The sequence below is a fragment of the Bombus affinis genome, chromosome 3 (assembly GCF_024516045.1).
Source record: "Bombus affinis isolate iyBomAffi1 chromosome 3, iyBomAffi1.2, whole genome shotgun sequence".
In the NCBI taxonomy this organism is placed as follows: domain Eukaryota; kingdom Metazoa; phylum Arthropoda; class Insecta; order Hymenoptera; family Apidae; genus Bombus; species Bombus affinis.
The window spans coordinates 10,883,971-10,902,906 of NC_066346.1; the positions used below are offsets into that span (position 1 = coordinate 10,883,971).

General features: G+C 35.6%; 3 protein-coding genes across 7 annotated transcripts in view; 2 read left to right on the forward strand and 1 right to left on the reverse strand.

Moving 5' to 3' along the window:
- The window catches only part of LOC126914704 (uncharacterized), a 49,917-nt gene that overhangs the window by 5,876 nt on the left and 25,105 nt on the right, over positions 1–18,936 (reverse strand). The gene's annotated exons all lie outside the window — the stretch shown is intronic.
- Positions 161–10,394, forward strand: LOC126914772 (putative defense protein 3). The gene is made up of 4 exons (XM_050719180.1): positions 161–304; positions 573–824; positions 4,981–5,188; positions 10,072–10,394. Exons 2-4 carry the CDS (start codon positions 602–604, stop codon positions 10,133–10,135), a joined length of 495 nt encoding a protein of 164 aa, XP_050575137.1. The 5' UTR covers positions 161–304; positions 573–601; the 3' UTR covers positions 10,136–10,394.
- The window catches only part of LOC126914722 (uncharacterized), a 47,056-nt gene continuing 43,027 nt past the window's right edge, over positions 14,908–18,936 (forward strand). For 2 of the 5 annotated variants that reach the window (XM_050719088.1, XM_050719090.1), the window contains exons 1-2: positions 14,908–15,338; positions 15,420–15,845. In XM_050719088.1, coding sequence (XP_050575045.1) covers positions 15,662–15,845 — 184 coding nt within the window. In that variant the 5' untranslated portion in view covers positions 14,908–15,338; positions 15,420–15,661. The remainder of the gene's footprint in view (positions 15,339–15,419; positions 15,846–18,936) is intronic. The other 3 variants (XM_050719089.1, XM_050719092.1, XM_050719091.1) reach the window with 2 other exon arrangements.

An 18,936-nucleotide genomic window follows, 5' to 3' on the forward strand; every position in this document is an offset into this window, starting at 1 on the left:
CATCTCCAGTATCATACTTTCGAAAATTTGTAACCCACTGAGCTATTCCTTCGAAAGTGGGAAGGATTAAACGCGAAGGATATCGAAACACGATTCGCAGTCAGCTGCAGAATCAACGAAGGGATCGAAGTGAAAGTGACAATTAGCAAAGGTGAATTGTGCCAGCCTTTTATGATTCCATGGTGGGATCTGGCCACGTTTGAGTTACTCGCAGGAGGTCGAGTGGTGCAGTTCCCTTCCAGTCATTCTACCTCCAACACGATCATTTTTAATTTTACGTCTTTTTCTTATTAATCTAATCGTAGTAAGTGTCTTTCAATTTCCTCACTTTTTTCCTCAAATTATTAAAGACAAAAGGGGTACTTAAATACATAGTGCTCCTTTTTTCTTCTTTTTTTTCCAAATTATATTGTCTAAATATTTTGTCAGATGTACCAAATCATATATCTTAGTATATCTGAAAATAATTTTAACAATTTCAGAATAATAATTGCAATTCACAAATTCTTTCCAAGCAGCCGGGAAACTTCATTACTATCCTCATTAATGCAAAAATCTAATGTAACTGTCAGGAGCGCAAGAGGAGCGTCAAAAGACGAACATGAGCTTGATCAAGAGGAACGTGACGTTTGGTACATTGATCGTGCTTTCTTTGGTGTTCGTCGCGTACAGTTTCCCTGACGGTGCACCGGTGGATACTTGCGTGAAGCCATCGAAAGCCAACGAACCTAATCATGGCCAAGCGAAGTCGCAATCCGTACAATCGAGTCCTTACGCTTTTACCGCCTCGTCGTCGCAATACGGTCCTGGATCTCAGATTACTGGTACGTTATCCGTCTCTTAACGAATCGTTCTTTACGCTTTTGCACATTTAAAGTCCCCATAAATGCGCACTCAACTAATTACCACGTAAATTAGAAAATAAGAAAAATAAGAAACAAGACTACAGTTAAACAATTTTTCTCCCATTTGTAAAAAGAATTCAGCCGCAGTACGCATTGTTCTTCACAAAAGCTGATAAAGTATTTTGCGAAGAAGAAGAAAATCGTTTCTTCAAAAAGGAAACGAGAGAATTTTATTTCCTTTGAAAGGGGTGAAAAGAGATAGCTGGACGTTTCGTCGCAAACAATTTCCCTTGTATTTTGTCGGAAAATTAGCGATACAGGGCAAGAACGATCGAATAGGAAAAGAATAACGGGACGAAGCCGATATAGGGAACAATCGATCCAATCAACGCGGATAACTCGTGGATAACTCGAAACGCGTCTAAACGCTAACAATCGCGTATTTTGCGGCTCGGTCCGGTTCTGCATGTTCAATCATCGGAATAATAGCGTGAATCGTCTACGGGTGAAAAATACGTTTCTATGTAGACTTCGTCGAACACCAGCGAAATTACGTGCCTAAAATCCCTCTTACTCAGCCAACTTGTCGTGCGACGAAACGTTAGATCAAAGTCGCGTTCGAGTTTAACGTTTGCCTTAAACTTGCTCCACCTTCATAGTTTATCACGATTAAATGACAGTTTCCTGAGTCACAAAACCGGTCTTCGAATCTCTAATGGAAATTTTGTAGGAACGCGAGAGAAATTTTTAGCTACGATATCGTAGCAGGTATTTCATTTTTTACTGTACAAAGTTTAATATCTGCAAGACGAATATTGATAAAATTCTCGACGAATAACGGACGGAGGATTTGCAGTGGAAGTAAAGATTTTTGCGGCGCTTCATTGAAGATTTCGATCGACGATCAAAGGGAGACGAATAATTTGATAAGAATTTGTTATATCAATGAATATTAATCGCAAGAACTAAGATGTGGAGAAGTTTGGTGAAAGTTTGTTGGAATATTTTAATGACAACGGCGTTTCTATAACGATATAGACGAATTGAATAAATAAATCGAAGATCTAAAAAAGAATCGAAGAAATGGCTAGTGTCGTTTGATCGAACTAATCTTTGGGGTAGTTGGGTATAAAATTCGAATTTTTACTTTCTTATTATTCGTACTACTAGTAAAAGACGTGCGATAACAACGTACAATTTCATGAAATAGAAAGTAAAAATAAAAATTAAAAATAAAATTTCTGAAAATGATTCATAACGAAGTTTACGAGTTGACAGGAATTTTTACCCTCAGGTCGAGAGTCTTGTTAGCAGGTTGATTAATTTGCCAAGTAATCTCGTGCACGTACATAGAAACCGGAAGTAACATATTTTGCAACCATGCAGCTCGATAAGTAAGGAGCCAGGCTAAGGTTTGCAAGGTTCCCCAGCTGCAGCTTTCTCATTCGACTTAACACGCTTGCACGAAAAAAGAAATACGCGCTAGCCTGACCTGACTTTACCTAGTTAAATCTAAAGCACGCATTCTAGAATGCAAGCAACTCGCCTACGTGTCCTTCTATTCGTAGAACCTATGTAGAATGCGAGACTGACTTCCCTCACGTTTAAACAAAATACAATTATACGTCGATTCTTCTCGTTTCTCATCTTCCATTTATGGTTGAACGATCGAAGAGGAATTTTTACACAATTTACGATAATTTGTCGAGTAATTTCTGTTCTTTTAATGCTTGTTGTTTACTTTGAATGTTTTAATTTACACGTTTTGAACGCACCTTATGATACATCGTTTTATTTGTTATATAGCGACAGAGAAAAAATATCTCCAGTCTTTTGATAATCGAATTTGCTATTAATTATTTTTTATAAAATTGAATGTCACTTTAGTATTTATTTACTTTCAATTAGTTACCCTTCAATGGTATCTCAATTGTATAATTTTAAACTTTGTATAGCGTGTTTTAGTAAGTTGATCGATCGTTACTTCTACTTCTTTGAAAATAAAGTACGCTTTTGAAATACATAGCTTCGATGATCTCTTTTTTTTATTCACTTTTTAATTCACTCCTGTTACACACTATCTATTGTAAATTGAAATTAAGTTCGAAACCTAGCTCAGTACCGAACGACCAGCGTATCGTAGCAACTTCGTCTTTTTCTTTTTGGTCATCCTAATTGTGTTCTTTGTACAACGTCGCCTTTGTACACCGACTCTAATACCGTGTATCGATCAAAAGCGAAAGAAGAAAAAAGTTGTGTGTGAACAGAATAGAAGATTACTGTGTCGATGGAAAGGGAGTGGCACGAACATTACATTCTAATTTTGCCAATCAATATCAAAGTTATCTTTCCGATGTAATATTATATAGTAACTACAGTTACTATAGGATATAGTTATTTATTATTCATCAAACTTGATATACACGTCTGTTCGTAACTTTGTGATTTTTCCTTTAGCGTGAAAATTACAAAATTTAACGAGAGATTAAACAATTATACAAAACGTATGAAAACTTCGTTCGTTCATTGTTCCAATAGAGTCTAAACGTTATTTCATTTTCGTTCGAAAGACTGTAACTTACTTGACAGCAAAGATTTTGAATTTATTCTAAATTCTGTAAATAAATAGTATATTTCTGTCGAAAAAAAGTACGACGTTAAAACGTCAAAAAGAAATATATCAAATGTAAATATTACTCTTTTATTTATCTCACTTTGCTAATATTAAATTTAGATTTTAAAAATGAATATTGCATTTTCTGTTGAGAAGGAGAGAAACGAGGTTTTCAGATTAAAATAAATATTAAATTTATCTAAATATTCAAGTCGTCGTTTAATGAACAATGTTTCATTTATATCAACATTTGTATGTTAGAGTGAACGTCAGAAATCATTCCATCACAATTGATGAAACAGAGGGAAAAAGAACAAGGGAAGATAACGAGGTTCGACTAAGAATATAATCGAGGTATTGACCTTTCTCTTTTATCACAAGCAGAGATATTAAGGTGATTGAACTGCGACTAAATTGGTTCCTTTCGAATGTCTTAGAATATTCGAGAATGGGGAAGCCGGAATGAAATAGGGTGCAGTGAGGGAGGTGCAAATAGTGGTCGAAACGAATCCCAAGGTCTACGTCCTGTTTACGTTCTCGGAGAAAATAAGCTTCCTGCTTCCTACTACTGAAAGTTTCGTTCACGTTTTCCTTTTACTTCCTTAGCAATTTCCTCAAGTTGTTTTATAGTGCCTATTCTCTCTTTATTTTCTTCTTTTTTATCATTGAATCTTATCGATAAATTTAGAATAATATACGAATCACGGTCGCGATTGTGATTATTCCTCGTTATTCTAATATTCATACTATGCATCTATTCTCTTATCTTCAAGAAATCTTTTCACACGGTGTAAAAATGTTAAAAGGTCTTGAATCGTAAATTGTCAACGAGCTTCTTCTTTTTGGGGGGTTTTATATTATATTTTTATATTGTTTCTATTTCCCTTACCTTCTATTCGCTATGAATGGTAAGCTAGCAACGAACACAGTATCTTACAGGAAATAATCGATTTTTTCATTCTACAAGTAAAATTTATAAAACAGAATCTCCCCAATCTTGCGAGGAAGCATCTAAAAAATACCACCGCGTTAAACTACAATTTTTATTACATCGCATTTTCTTAGTATAATAATAACACAGCATGCCCCGTACATTCATTTTGTCCACTTCACATATACATACAGTTGGTATGCTAAGCTTCTAAAAATTCCGGAAAAATTTCAACCTACCTACCAACGTATCCGCTTTATCGTCCAACAAATTTCTACGCAAGTTGTTAACAGATTTCCTTCATAACGACGAACCATTTATTCAAGCAGCAAAACTGAATGTTAAACTTTGCTGGTGTATCCAAATGGAGTCATAAATGCTAAAAAAAGATTGATTTACAAAAAATATGTGAGGATTAATTGGTCCACCTACGAGAAATCACATTCTCCAACATCCCTTCTTACATTCATCGATTGTTCTTTCTATGTTTACTTCCCTCCTTTGTGTTCCTCAGCAACCCACACTCACGGACAATGTCATCAAACTGTCTCTGGAGATTGAGTTCTCCAGTGAACCGAATGTTTTTCCAGTGACCATCAGCGGCTCGTCGTTCAAGGGATTCTTCCTGCAGGCACGTGACCCCGATACAGACAACTGGATCGGTTCCTGGGCGCAAACCGACAACACGAATACCCACCCCGAGTGCAGTGCCGTGACACACGCCGATCCTTACGTGAAACAGCACGCCACTCTTATCTGGAATGCGCCACCGAACGCCCGTGGACGCGTATACTTCACGTGAGTGCCAATTTTCTTCGTTCGGCGAAGATAAACCGCACTCACGCGGTTTGCCTTGCAAATCGATCGCTTTGATAGAATTTTAGAGCCAGCCGCGAAGAGTCGCGCGGATGATCCTCGGAATTGCGGAGAATCGCATTGCGTACGTTTCGTATCGTTGTACTTGGCATTTCGGAAATATTCTCATACGTTGGATTAACAGTTGCAGGATGCTTTTACAGCAGAAGTTTTTGAAATCGAGTTGCGCGACATTTTGAATGAGGTGGAACCTTCTGAAACTAAGTTGCTGTGTATTTTTACAGCGGAACTTTCTGTAGCCGTGCTTCGTAATATTTATTGCAGTGAAACTTTCTGATGGTCAGTTTTAAAAAGAAAAGAGTCATCGCTGTTTTACGAGTCGTTCTGTATTTAATTTGTAAAATTGATTTGTTCTAGTAGGAAATTTTGTTAGGGTTACGTAAAGGAATTTATTTATCTAGCATTAATTTGTAACCTGTAAAATTTCGTTAATCGTGAAATTATTCGATTTTAATCTAATTTCATAATAATTTCTGATAATCATTCAACGTTCGTTGATATATGAATAAATCTCAATAATGCTTCATTCAAGCGTCACGTACTCTGTCATAGATTTGCAGGAGAATCGACATAAATTTCCAATGCTGTTAAGCTTAATTTAGACACGTTTATTATAAACGACAAGCATGTGCCGAGTATAATTTATGGTAATTGGTTGCACTTTGGTGAAGGGAAATATTTGTAAATTCTTCCCCGTGGAATGCAATCTACTCGCAAGATTGCGTCACTCTTATCGTAAACGAAACGATATCATTTGTTGCGCTTAAAACGAAAACGGGTGCAAGCCATTATAACGTAGTTACAAAATAACATGATCATTTATTCACCGTACTATGACTTCTGAATATTTCTTAATCCCCGTATCGTTCCTTTAAAAATTGTTTCTTTTATCAAAGCAATATAGTGAAATTATTATTAATATCTTTACTGCTTTTATTTCCTGGATTTATATTAAAAAGAAAATTAAATTGTTATTTAGAATTAATATAAAAAATTTTCGTATATATATAAAACCTTTGGATTCTTCTTCATTCACTATAAACGAAAGATCGTCGAACGATAGAAATTAGTCGTAGTCGAGTTTTGGAAAGTACTAAAAAATAAATTAAAAAATAAATAATACGAACAACATGAAACAATTCTAGCAACTTTACTGGTGTCAAGAAGTTCACGATATCGGATCACAAAATTAGGAGGATAATGAAAGAGAAACTAAAATCGGAGTGGTGATTATCAGCCACACCCTCTAGGGATAATAATACCTTGTGCTGTACTTAGTTTTTGATGTCTGTCAAAGAGTTCATCCTTGCAGTCCTCAAATTAGATGTAATTGTTCGCAAAGTCCTCATTTATGAGAAACGCGTTTTACCAAAGCATTAGCCAATATCAGACTATTAATTGGGCTTAACCGTATCTTCGTTCTTAATGGATAGTTTTAATAGATCATAGACTTTTTAATAAATTTATTTATGCAAGTTATTTATAAAGTTATTTATCCAATTCCCGAATTATAAAAATGTTCGTATAAAATAATTAAGAAACATCGGAGGAGATAATCTTTATCGTTAGTTTCTAATTATCGTTTAATATTTCAAATTTAAAAATTGAGCTTACGCGTGTCTGTAAAATAGCTCACAGAAAAACGTTAATAATCTTCATTGCTTATGTGAATTTTACAAAAATTCTACTTGGCGTAATGAGAAAAATATAGAAATTTAATTTCGTCATGTACACGTACGTTGCAGTTATTTTTTAATATTCCAAAGTTTCATTTAATTGAATTTGTGCGCATCATTCATAGATCACTGGCATTTTAATAATCTTCATACATTGCGCGTTTCTTCCGTTAAATATTTTTAATATAAAGATTTCATTGGACATAGTCAGAAAGATGTAAAAAAAAAAGTAATATGCCTTATGAAAGTCATATTGCCTTAAAATTTCTAATTATTTTTTAGAATCGTTTATTTTGCATTATTTCAACTTTGACGTTCCTCTTTTTCAACTCATCTGTATTTCGGTAATTGGTAGATCCCGATAGCAACTGTTGCAAATTAAACCATTCTATATGAATATTTAATGCAGCAAGCACCACGGGATTCTTAGCTTCAAAAGAAATTTCTTTTGCTTTACAAATGATTAATCTACTGTGACAATAATTTACGACCAATGTCCCCATTAATTATCAGGGGAACACGTTGGTAGGAAGCGTTAAATTTCCAAGCCAGGCTAATTAATTAATTTTAGCCGCGGGTTTTTATCCGTTGGGACGTGAACAATCTACTCGCGGTTTCCTGCGGTCCAAATAGAAAAACTTCCATTTTTCTTCAGTTTCCTACGTAAGTCGTGCACTCAAAGTCATAAAGAAACATTCATTTTCTCAACATGCAAAAGAATCGCGTTGGATAAAGTTGCAGGGAAAGAATTAGTTAATTTGATTTTAATCCGTCCAGAAAATTATGTTCTGTTAAATTGCAATTATATTTCTGTGAAAAAGTACATTATCTAAATAGTAATAATTTATCTCTTGAAGTAAATTATATTTACTCGTTTCTTTTCATTTGATTCATCGGAAAATTAAATTTGTCGAACTGAAATTAAAAAAAAGAGACCCAACCCTAATCTCGATTCTTTAAATTGTGATCGTGTTAATTCGTAATACAAAGTTATATTCATCAAATTGCTGTGTATCTATTTTCTTTTTCCAATTCATCGGGAAAGTGAACATCTTAAATGTTTGTTTATTATTATTTACTAAATTACAACCTTTTCGTTGTACACATTAGCCGAATTAAAAGGAAAATTTCCATAATTCTGTATTTCCAATTTCCTAAATTGCAATTACTCTTTGCAATGTCGAGCTTCTGTCGAAAATCTCTTCACCAAATTGCGATGCTCTTGTGCATCACATTCTGAAATTGAATTAATCCAATTAAAATGTAAAATGAAAAAATTTGTGTCATCGATTATCCTGAGAAACAAATTCCAATATTTCATAGGGGGATCTCCATTAATTTCGTATTTGCAATTTCCTAACTTGTAATTCCTTTCTATTCGATTTTGACAAATTTACGTTCACCGAACTGCAATGATCTCGTTATTCGCCTTAACGTTATATCGTATTGCGAAATTATATCACTGAAATTGAAATCGAAAATGTGGCCTTCATTAGGTACTAATTATCTTGGAAAATAGAGTTCACTAAGTTACGACGTGGATGAAGGATTTCCATTCGACAGGGGATAACGTAATAAGATTAATTGTATGCTGCTGGCCAGTGGAAATAATCGTTTCCGCCGCGCGATTGCTCGCGAATACGCGTGTACACGGCAGGCTTGCTAATAAACCATCGAATTTCCAGGGAATATTACAGGTCAGAAGGTTCGCATGCCGGGCTGAAAGGTAACGGATGAATCGTTCTACCTCGTTGCGGTCCCTCGTTCGAAATACCACGTTGAATCGTTTTACAGCACAGAAACTTCTATTTTTTTCTTTTTACCTTTCCTTTACCTTTTTCATACGAGCATGAGAGAACCCGACTCGTAAGTGGTGTAGTTTTAAATTTGTTCTTCATCCTCGTGTATTCCAGCAGTATACGGGTTTTGAAAAAAGAAAAAAAAAGAGGGAAAGGACGCGTTCGTTCAGTGAAGTTTAAAACATCAACTTCGAGCGTTTTCTTTTGTTCGATCAATATTTTACTTGTTACACTTGTAGCGTTAATGCGATGTTTTTGTTGCATCCTATTCATACGGTTAGTTTATTCAATGTTATCGATGTTAGTACGAAAAGAATTCTGTATTTTTATTATTTTATTTATATTTTATTATATTCTGTATTTTTATTATTTTTGGTATATGGATGTTACAATTTCAATTATTATTTTATGTTGATATATTATCTAAACAAAAAAGACAGCTTCTTTAATCATTATTCCGCACATCGGTAAATGCCACTTATTTTCTTAATTTTCTGCCGCAAAACGCTGTTGATATTAATATTAAAGATTTTGTTTTCATTCTTTGAATCTGTTTTCATTATTTCATAGGAACAATTCTGTTGCTGGATTAATACCGTTCTTAGGTTCTGAACTATAGGAGTAGCTGACGCATGGCTGATCATTAAAGACCCAATCTCCTTAATAGTACCTCTGATACATATATTTCGAAGACAATAAAAGAGAACGTATCTCCATTGATCTTCTTATTTTTATACAGCTCAGTGGTTAAAAAATCGTAAAGATATATATATATAGAATGTAAGGATACTTTAAGGGATATGATAAATTCATGAAGTTTTCTAAAAAGATCAATGGTATATAGCTAATCTTGTGGCAATCAATATTTCTAAAAATATAAAACAGTATAATTAGATTGGTGTGAAATCAAGATGGATTTAATCATAAAAAGAAGTTTACGATAATACAAAATTGATCGATAGCGTATCAAACGTACTAAAAAAAAAAAAAAAAAAAAATTGCTTCGCTATTCTGTAAAGAACAAAACACGTGATTTATGGTATTTCTCCTCTAGCTTGCGTGTTTTAAGTATAGTATTAACAATAAAACACGATTGGATCGCGGCATTGATTTTGCATTTTATTAGCTATCGTTATACCTACGATCCTCTGAATTATATCGCAAACGAAATGATACACGACACGATATTTTATATGTCAAATGTGGATGCTATAAATTCGCCAAAGAATGCCGAGATATCTCGATCTAGAAGCACCTAAGACGTTAATCTTTGACCATTTACTTTAAATTACGATATTTAATTTGATATTTGTGATTTTTCTTATTACAGAGGCACCATTTTGAAGGAGTACGCGACTTACTGGTCCAATCTGGTAGCAACAACGAAGAATTGAAGATCTCTACTAATTTCTAATTTCAAAAGTACTCTACTCTGGAACTAATAATCGTATTCGATTCTTCGAAAGATCTTGCCTTTGCGTTGAAAGCATAGTGATTCGTAAATGAACAGAGGGAAGTGGTGACATCGGAACGCCCGAGAACGTAGTAAAATACGAAGAAACGTGTATTTTGTACTATCTTGTATATTGTATATTGATCTATTTTATTGTAAGAAAGAAAGAACGATTTTAAATATAAAATCACAAAAATTCACGATCTTGTATATCCTAGCTATATTAATCTATTTTTTTATAAACAGAAACTAAGATATTAACTGTCAAATAATAAAAGCTTTTTATATTGCTTATATATATTGACCTATCTTGTAATAAGAAAAGACGTTAAATACAAAATCATAAAAAATTACACGATCTTGTATATTGATCTATATTTCTTCGAAGAAGAAATAGTTTCTAATATAAAATCGTAAGAGTTTACACATTTATGTCTTTCTTCGCTTCGTAGAAGAAGTTGAACTTTCGTTGTTCATGAAATATTGATGATGTTGTTCCAGTCGGTTCTTTTTCTGTTAGTCTGTGGAAGCTACTTTCTATTTTCATTCGCAACCGGTCGCTAAGGTTCTCGATCTGTCAGACGCAGTTGCGTAATATTCGATTGACTAAGTGTACATCGTTTGTACGAGTGTACATATGTGTACAACGTACCGCGTTAAATTGTAAAGTCTTAAAAATATAAAATTGATCGACAAAAGATATAAAATTGACAAACGAACGATATAAAATATCGCATTTTTCTCCTGATGAATATCATATAAACTATCGGGTATAGAGAGTTTAAAGCTTTACCATGTCAAGGTACTATATATATTCAAATTACCTACATTAATGGCTAGAATACTCGATTATGGCTCATAATGCAATAAATACACAAAATATAATAAATCCATTAACACGATGGAAAATTCTTTTTACATGCGTTAATTTCATTTTTTACGTAGTCTTAAATTAAATTTATAGACAAAATAATCAAAAGTATAATAAATTTACCAATATAACGAGAAGAAGCTTAATTTCCATTTTATATAATTTCAGTAATTTCGCATTAAATTTATAATAGAATATGTCTGTTAACAGCCTCGTTCATTATGCGAACGAAGTCTTTGGACTTTTCACGGTAATAAAACGCCGATTGTACGTCACTTTAATAAATGACGGTGTAATAAAAACGTCACGCACTTCTGTACGATCTCTCATTGTTAAGAATGTGGCACAAGGTTCACCGAAACTACAATCTTCCTCTAACGATCGTGTAAAATTGATTACTAGTAACGAGAAGGAAGACCATTAGAATTCCACGAAACATTACCTCGGTAACAGCTCGTTCGTCAGACAAAGAAATCTCCCAGCTTTTCACATTCACCGAGTATCTTCAACCTATCTTAACAAATGATCGTATCGTGCGAAGAATTTCAGCCTTCGGGGACATGATTCGTAACTGATTTACTTTTCCAAGACTTCAAACCAAACTTACGCAACGTTCGCTCCCAATGGATTCGCCTAACATCAGTTTCGACATCCTATCTCTTTCAACATCCAGCCAACCAAGATTTACCTATTCACGAGGCTACGGTTAGAAGTTGAACTGAAACTTTAATTAATGTTAAACAAGAAAACGCTCTGTGTCTTCGAATAAGCAAGCAGCTATATTCGTTTGTAGTTTCAAAAATTGACATACATTTAAACAGATCTAGAGAAGAAACGCGTTAAGAATCAGATATAATATTTATTTTTTTTAGGTATAGAAAAGGAGCGATTTTGGAGAAGTTTGCGATTAATTATTGTTCTATTGCGCGAAAAACGATAGTTCAGTTGATAAAGTTCTCAAACTCATGGACCTCGATCGTCGAGCACGGAACAGATTTTGCGATTCTTTCTCGTAAAACTATCGCATCTAAATTCACCGATTGGCTCTTCTGACGTCGATTCCAATTCGAAGCTACTTAGAATGGCGAAGTGTATCGGCGAGATCGGTTTGGAAGTTATCGAACCTCCCTTACGGGGACGACCCACTTTTACCGATCGACTAACTTACGTAACGTGTCTCGCGATACTTTTGCTCGCATTACGACGTGCTGAGTTCCATTAATGGCAATCCGGCGAAAGAAACGGCAAAACCCTCTTTGGGAACGTGTGGTAACCATCTCGTCGTCGTGTGTCTCCGCGTGAAACCGGTAATCGCTGCTCCTTAAACAGCGGAACGAGAATTCCCTTCCGATAGATTGCACGAGAGAAGCAATCGCCTTCTACGTTCCTGATAGCTCGACGATTCGTGCGATTTTTATCTTCGAAGGAGTCTCGGAACTTTTCCAAAAGATGCTAGTTCATCGTATTAACTGCTTCGATCGATAGTCCTTACGAGTTTCTAAGATGTTACGAAATTTATTAATTAATTTTACAAAGTGTCGCGTTGGAAATAATTTTAGATTTTCGTATCTAGAATCCTTGGAAATATTAGGTTGTTCTAAAAGTTTCTTTCGGTTTATGAGGTAATAATAGAATTTATTACATTATATTATAAAATGCACAGCATTTTTTGTTTTAATGCGAGCAAAACGTATCCTATGGCAGCTAGAGGATGCTACTGAAGATAAAGATGAAAACACTTGACAGACTAGGTTTCATATTTGTATAAACATTGTATAAACAGATGAAACAGCTGCGTGCAGATAGCGAAAGACACTTTTGGGTCAACCTGATACTACGTCGAACAATTTCAGATTTTTGTAGGTGATAAATTTTTATTCGGTATAAAGTGAAAATTGCATATAGTGCGAAATTTTTAATTTTTATGTCTAATAAATTTGTACGTACTGTGACCGAAAACTCTGCGAAACTACATATCACAACGTCGACCACGGAACAGATTTTACGACCACTTTTCGCAAACCCGTCGCATCTAAATTCACCAACGTCGATTCGAAGAAGCTACAGAATCTCGAAGAATAATAAAATAGATCTTATTCAACCAGAAAATAAAATTAAACATTGATATAACGCAATTGCAACAAATCAGCAAATTGTATTGTAAAATTTTAGATTCAACGTTCTTATAAATTAAAAAGTCTATGAATTTTGTCGCTATTTCATACTATGCGTGTTACAAACTAATCTAAGGACTTACTTAATGGTCGTGTATTAGATTAAGATCAGAGTGTTAATTACCTCGACTGTATAGTACCCGAGTTTTCTCAATTTCTGCTTCTGACAGAAGTAGACCAGTTTACGCGTTTGATTGCCATAAAAATCGGGACGACGTCGCTCGATGTAATATACCCAAGGGCTTTATGGCATAACTCTTCGTGAATATATCGATAGAAATGTTCATCGACAACGACAGCTGACAAGTTTTAATCGCTTTATTCTAGAATTTTTTTCTTTCAGATTGGACGGTGCTCGATATGATAATACAAATTGATAGTTGTCGGGAAAACAAGAGAATAGCAAAGATAGAACGTCAGGAAAAATCTAGACGTTCAAATGAATCTTGATATGGAAGATCGGATAAACGAGTGTAAAAATATCGATTTTGGACGAATACGCGTATTGGAATAATCCCCTAAAATACTGCCGAAGATTCGAACAACGAAGAATACATGACACGAATGCGTGGGATCTGCACATGTGAAGAATTTAGATCCGCAGACAATAGAGTGTGGATCTGTTTCGCACGGTATTTCAGTAGTTAAACTTTAAACGTGAAGCGTAAAGCTGAACTGGTATTTTGTTTCAGGTGGTCCAAAATATGGATCTTAGATTTTTGCGGTATTATTGCACAAAACTATTTATTGATCCTATTGATCGCACGATGAAATATTTGATAAATATCTCCATAAAAAAGAAGGTTAAGTTATATGTTTAATATCCCTGCTATCCTCTGATATCTTATTTCTATAACAAATCGAGGATTTGCGATTATCCTATTTCTTCTCAAGTGACGAATCCGATAAAAATAAAAAGTTCGATAGGTCACCAAAGTTGGGTATTACGAAGAAATAAGAAGAAAATGTTTTATTTGTATAAACATATGGTAAAACATTTTGCAATGGCATTCGTCATACTTGTATCTCTTACTTCCAATTATCATACTGCATCATCGAAGCGTTAACCTATTCGACGAATTCCACGAACTATCCAAAATTTGATACTCTTCGCAACACTCAATAACAGCCATGTTTCAACGAATCCTACTAACCCTCCGAAATTCTTTACCTTCGTTCTTTTACCTTCCAATTCTCTATAACGCCGCTTTATATAGCCTAACCGAATTTCCCATTTTCCCTGTCCTAATTTTCTACAATCATCGATGTGAAACAACCTGACCCGTTCACGATCCATATTTACGGTGTACGCTCGCGTATCTCGGTCCGCTGTTAATCCGTAGCCAGGTCGTTAAGATGACGACGCGTTTCCGCAGCGTATGTAACGAAACGCAACTCCCTTTCACCCTCTGTTACGCTTGCTCGTGAAGCAGCACGTCGACGATGTGTACTTCGCTTAGAATCATACATATTTACGTTGTGCCACAGAGGAACACATCGACCCTCGAGTCTCTCTGACTGTTTCACGAGGAATGACTCAGGGGCTCTGCGCCCCTGCGACGATTCCACGGCTGCGGTCGGGGCTGCGACGAGGCGGGGGTGCGAGTAACGTGCTGGTTCTCGCATGCATTGCGCAGGACGTCGGCGCCCTAGCGTCGCGATCACCCTCCGACTCGATTCGGTCGTTGTTTGCTGCCTCCATATCGCTCTTGGCCGCGTGGCGAAGACGATCGTGTATCCCTTATTTCGTTTTATTCAACGACTCGTGAATTTTTCTCCATTTTCATGAAAATCTTGGCGAAAACCGGGGGCATTACTCAAGCAATACAATTAAGAAAGTATCTGTTTTCGAATCGACGGATCGATCGTACAGTAAAATATATATCACGTATACATGAGAGAGGCAGAAAAGGAGGAAGAAGTCTGAGACTGAATAAAGAAGCAGTGTGCCATTCTGTTCCCATGAACCTGTCGTTCGAGCAGTGAGGGGAAGTTCTGGTGGTGGTGGTGGTGGTGGTTGCGGTAAAACGTGTCCACGAACCTTCCTCTCCTTCTTCGCTCCCTCCACGAGCCGGTACAACAAGACGTTGACGACCAGGGTGAATAAAAGAGCCGTCTATATACCGCCCTAAGTTCATTCTCGTTCAACATCTGGCAATTTTCGATTTTTCTAAATCTAGTTGCTTTCCTACTTTTCTCTGGCTGCCCGTGGAAAGGTGGAACGTGCGGAGATATGCGCGTGCTATCGATTACACGGGCCGATCGCGCGGATATGTGATACCGGAAGTAGGTACGGCAGGCTTGACCTGCGTGCAGGTGCTCCACGGTGCGTACCACGTATGCGTACATACATAGGGGTGAGCAACGACAGAGAAGAGAAGGGTGAGCGAGAAGAGGCCGCGTGTCAGGGCCAGTCGTGAAGATGCACGCCACCGACGCCGTCGCCGCGACGGCGTCCCTGCCGTCATCCACGTCCTGCGTGACTGCCTCGAGGAAGCCTGGCTATGCGGTCAACCTCATCCTCGTCCTGTTCGTCTCCTGCTGGATCGTGCAGGATCGAATGGTCTTCGGCATGTCCGAACCACCCGAACTTACCACGATCGAGGGTGAGTCTTTCTCTCAATTTTATAGTTTCCCTTTCTTTTTTGAGTTTTCCGAGTGGATCGTGAATTTTTGATGGATTTCGGAAAAGTATAACGCGCAGGAGTGTATGTAGAAAGCACGTAATAGAAAAATATATTAAGTCACGTAAAATATTAGATCGTGATCGAGAGTGAGCTTCTTTGAGTTTCCTTTTCTCAATTCTTGCGAGTTGACCGTAAATATTTATTCATTTGCGAGGATGTTAAACATATGATAATTTATGGAAAACGTAACGTAGTAGACCATGCTCTGTTTTTAGATTTTTATCCGTAGATCTCAAATTGTTTTTCTATTTGCATAGAGCAGATACGAAGTATCTTTTCCTTATTTGTGTTTCGTCTATTTTATAAGAACTAATAAATTAATTACAAATTTACGTAGATATCCGCAATCTATTTATAAAAATTCACGTTTAGGTGATGTTAAATTATGCACGAATTTTGTTTTGTGGTAGAGTTGAAAGGATGATAAGTTGCGAGGAATATTCACGGAGAATATGTCAAACTTTGAGTCTGAGGCAGGTTTTGTTAAGTGTACGTATTTTAGTTGGCGCTTTTGAGATGGAGGCAGAAGATGAAGTACCGCAGTAAGGAATGCTCTTGATGAATATTCGAGTGATCTTGGAAGGTTTTTCGGAACTTTTCTCAATTATAAGATCACAATGACAAATAGCTTTCTCATTGCACAAAACTTTTAAATTAAAAATATCTTTGACAAAATTGATGTTTACTAGATTGTTCAAGAAGAATCATGAAAATTGTGTGCATGTTCCCAAATACACCCTAAACTCCACGATCTTAATTAATTATTTAATTCTTTTAAACTGTAGTATGCAAACACACCACGCAAATATACACGCTAATCTTTATAATCTTAATGAATTAAGTAATTACACAAATTGGTTCAAGTCTACTATAATAAAATTCTTATACACACAATAAGTATTTTTACATGTATTCGTATTTTCTAATGAAACTTTATTTTGTCAAGTTTTACATCTCATTCTCGCACTACCGAATTTTTGTAGTCCTACGAAAATACCACTAAATAATAAAAAATTTAATATACTATATATATATATATATATGTAGGGGCCTAATTAACTAAGTATGTCAATGGTATAATAAATATCAATAATTTTTGCAACCATTGTATTTTAATACCACGATATTATATTCTAATAAATATTTAACAACTCTTCCATTTAACAACTTCTCTTGCTCTACTTGCTGCATAATAAAACAAAATAAAATGACAAAGGATTATTTGCATCCTTTTCTTCTCTGATAAGAATAAAGAGATATTCATCGAATGTTTCTATAAAAGACACTTGGCATTGATTATCTCGACTATGTCACTGATTACACTCCACTTTCATCCCTTTCACGTTTTTATTTCCGGTCGATATACGAGCAAATATTATTGCAGCATCGACGGGAGACTACGTGTCGATCGATGTCAAGATCTCTCTGTATTTTAAGTCTCTTTGCCGGATCAATGAAATACGTATGCACAGCGGATATACAATAAGCCTTTTGCACGATCGAACACGACTATTTATTTACAACTGACCCATATACATTTTACGAGCTTCCAAACTGCACCAGCAACACGATAATCCCTAATACACCCATATGAAATCCAAATGACTGTACTCATAACAATGCAAAAAACCGTAATGAATGTGTTGCAACGAAAAAAAAAGTGCGACAAATGGCTGAGACAGCAATTGATTCGGTTCCACTTTAAAATTATTAAAGTACTGCGACGTTCAAAAAAGATGGCGAGGGAGATAATGAATGACAAATTAATGGAAAACATAGGAATATTCCTTGTTAATTACGTAGTGTAGGTTTTCGTAGTAAAATTGTCAAGTAGTGAAAAACAATCATACAAATAATTACTTTTGGCAACGATTTTTAGCAACGATACATCTTCTCTCCCTTCTGTGCTCCTGTTCTTACAGAATTACATTGACAAGTATCTTATAATATTCTACAATATCTTACATTCTGTTGGAAGTATATAAAATACGACTTTCGCATCGAAACGATAGAATTCTTACAGAAATTGTAATTTTGTGCTCCGTTTTTTTATTTCTTTTCAATTCGAGGTTTAAATCGACGTGTCATGTTTCTTAGATTCTTAACGTATCCCCCGACACAGAAAACATAATCCAGATTGAATGAAACATACACAGATACAAATTATCCATTGAAAGTACAAAATTCTCACGAAGATCGAAACTTCGTGCTTCGTTCTCTCATTTGTCTTAAATTCAAGCTCCAACTTGACGTGCCTTGCTTCTCTTAGGTTCTTAACGCGTGCTCAGACTCAGAACGTTAAAGTCAAACACACACAAGTAGAATTGATCCATTGGAAATACTTTGTTGTCCTACTTGTTTTCAATGCGAGCTTCAAATTGACATTTCTCGCATTCCACGCTCCGCGAGTCTGATGCGTTCTCAGACTCGGAAAGTTCAATCACCCGTTCAAGAGGTTCAGTATATTTCTTCCCCATCTGCCTGGTGCCCTCATTTGCGTTCTTATTTCCTGGACCAACGAGCTCGAGCTGCCTCTTTCCAATCGTTAAATCCAAGCGAATTGCACCCGGTAATATCATTCGCGTTCCTTACATTCCTTCGGGATTCGTCGATCTCACGTTAATCTTTTAATCTGCAACCAGTCCGAAGGATACTGCCGGCACATTTTGGACGGAAATTTATCGTGCTCATTTCTGGTCGTCATTATCACTCCGACTTAGTAACCTATCCTTTGTATTTCTTGTTCGCATGTAAAACCAGCTAGCGTTCCTTCTTTTCCATCGTTTTCTACTACCTAATTTTTCATCTTCTATTTTATTCTTTCTTTCAATAATAATTGTTCCGATAATAATTTTATTGCTGAAAAAATTCTGTTCTTATTAAAGGACTACTATTACTACTAGTTGGTAGATTGTGGATGTTTATGCATTCGTGGATCGGAAAATTGAAATAAAAGATATAATAGAGAAAAATATAGAAAATATTCAAAGTTTAATATAAGTCTGTTTTC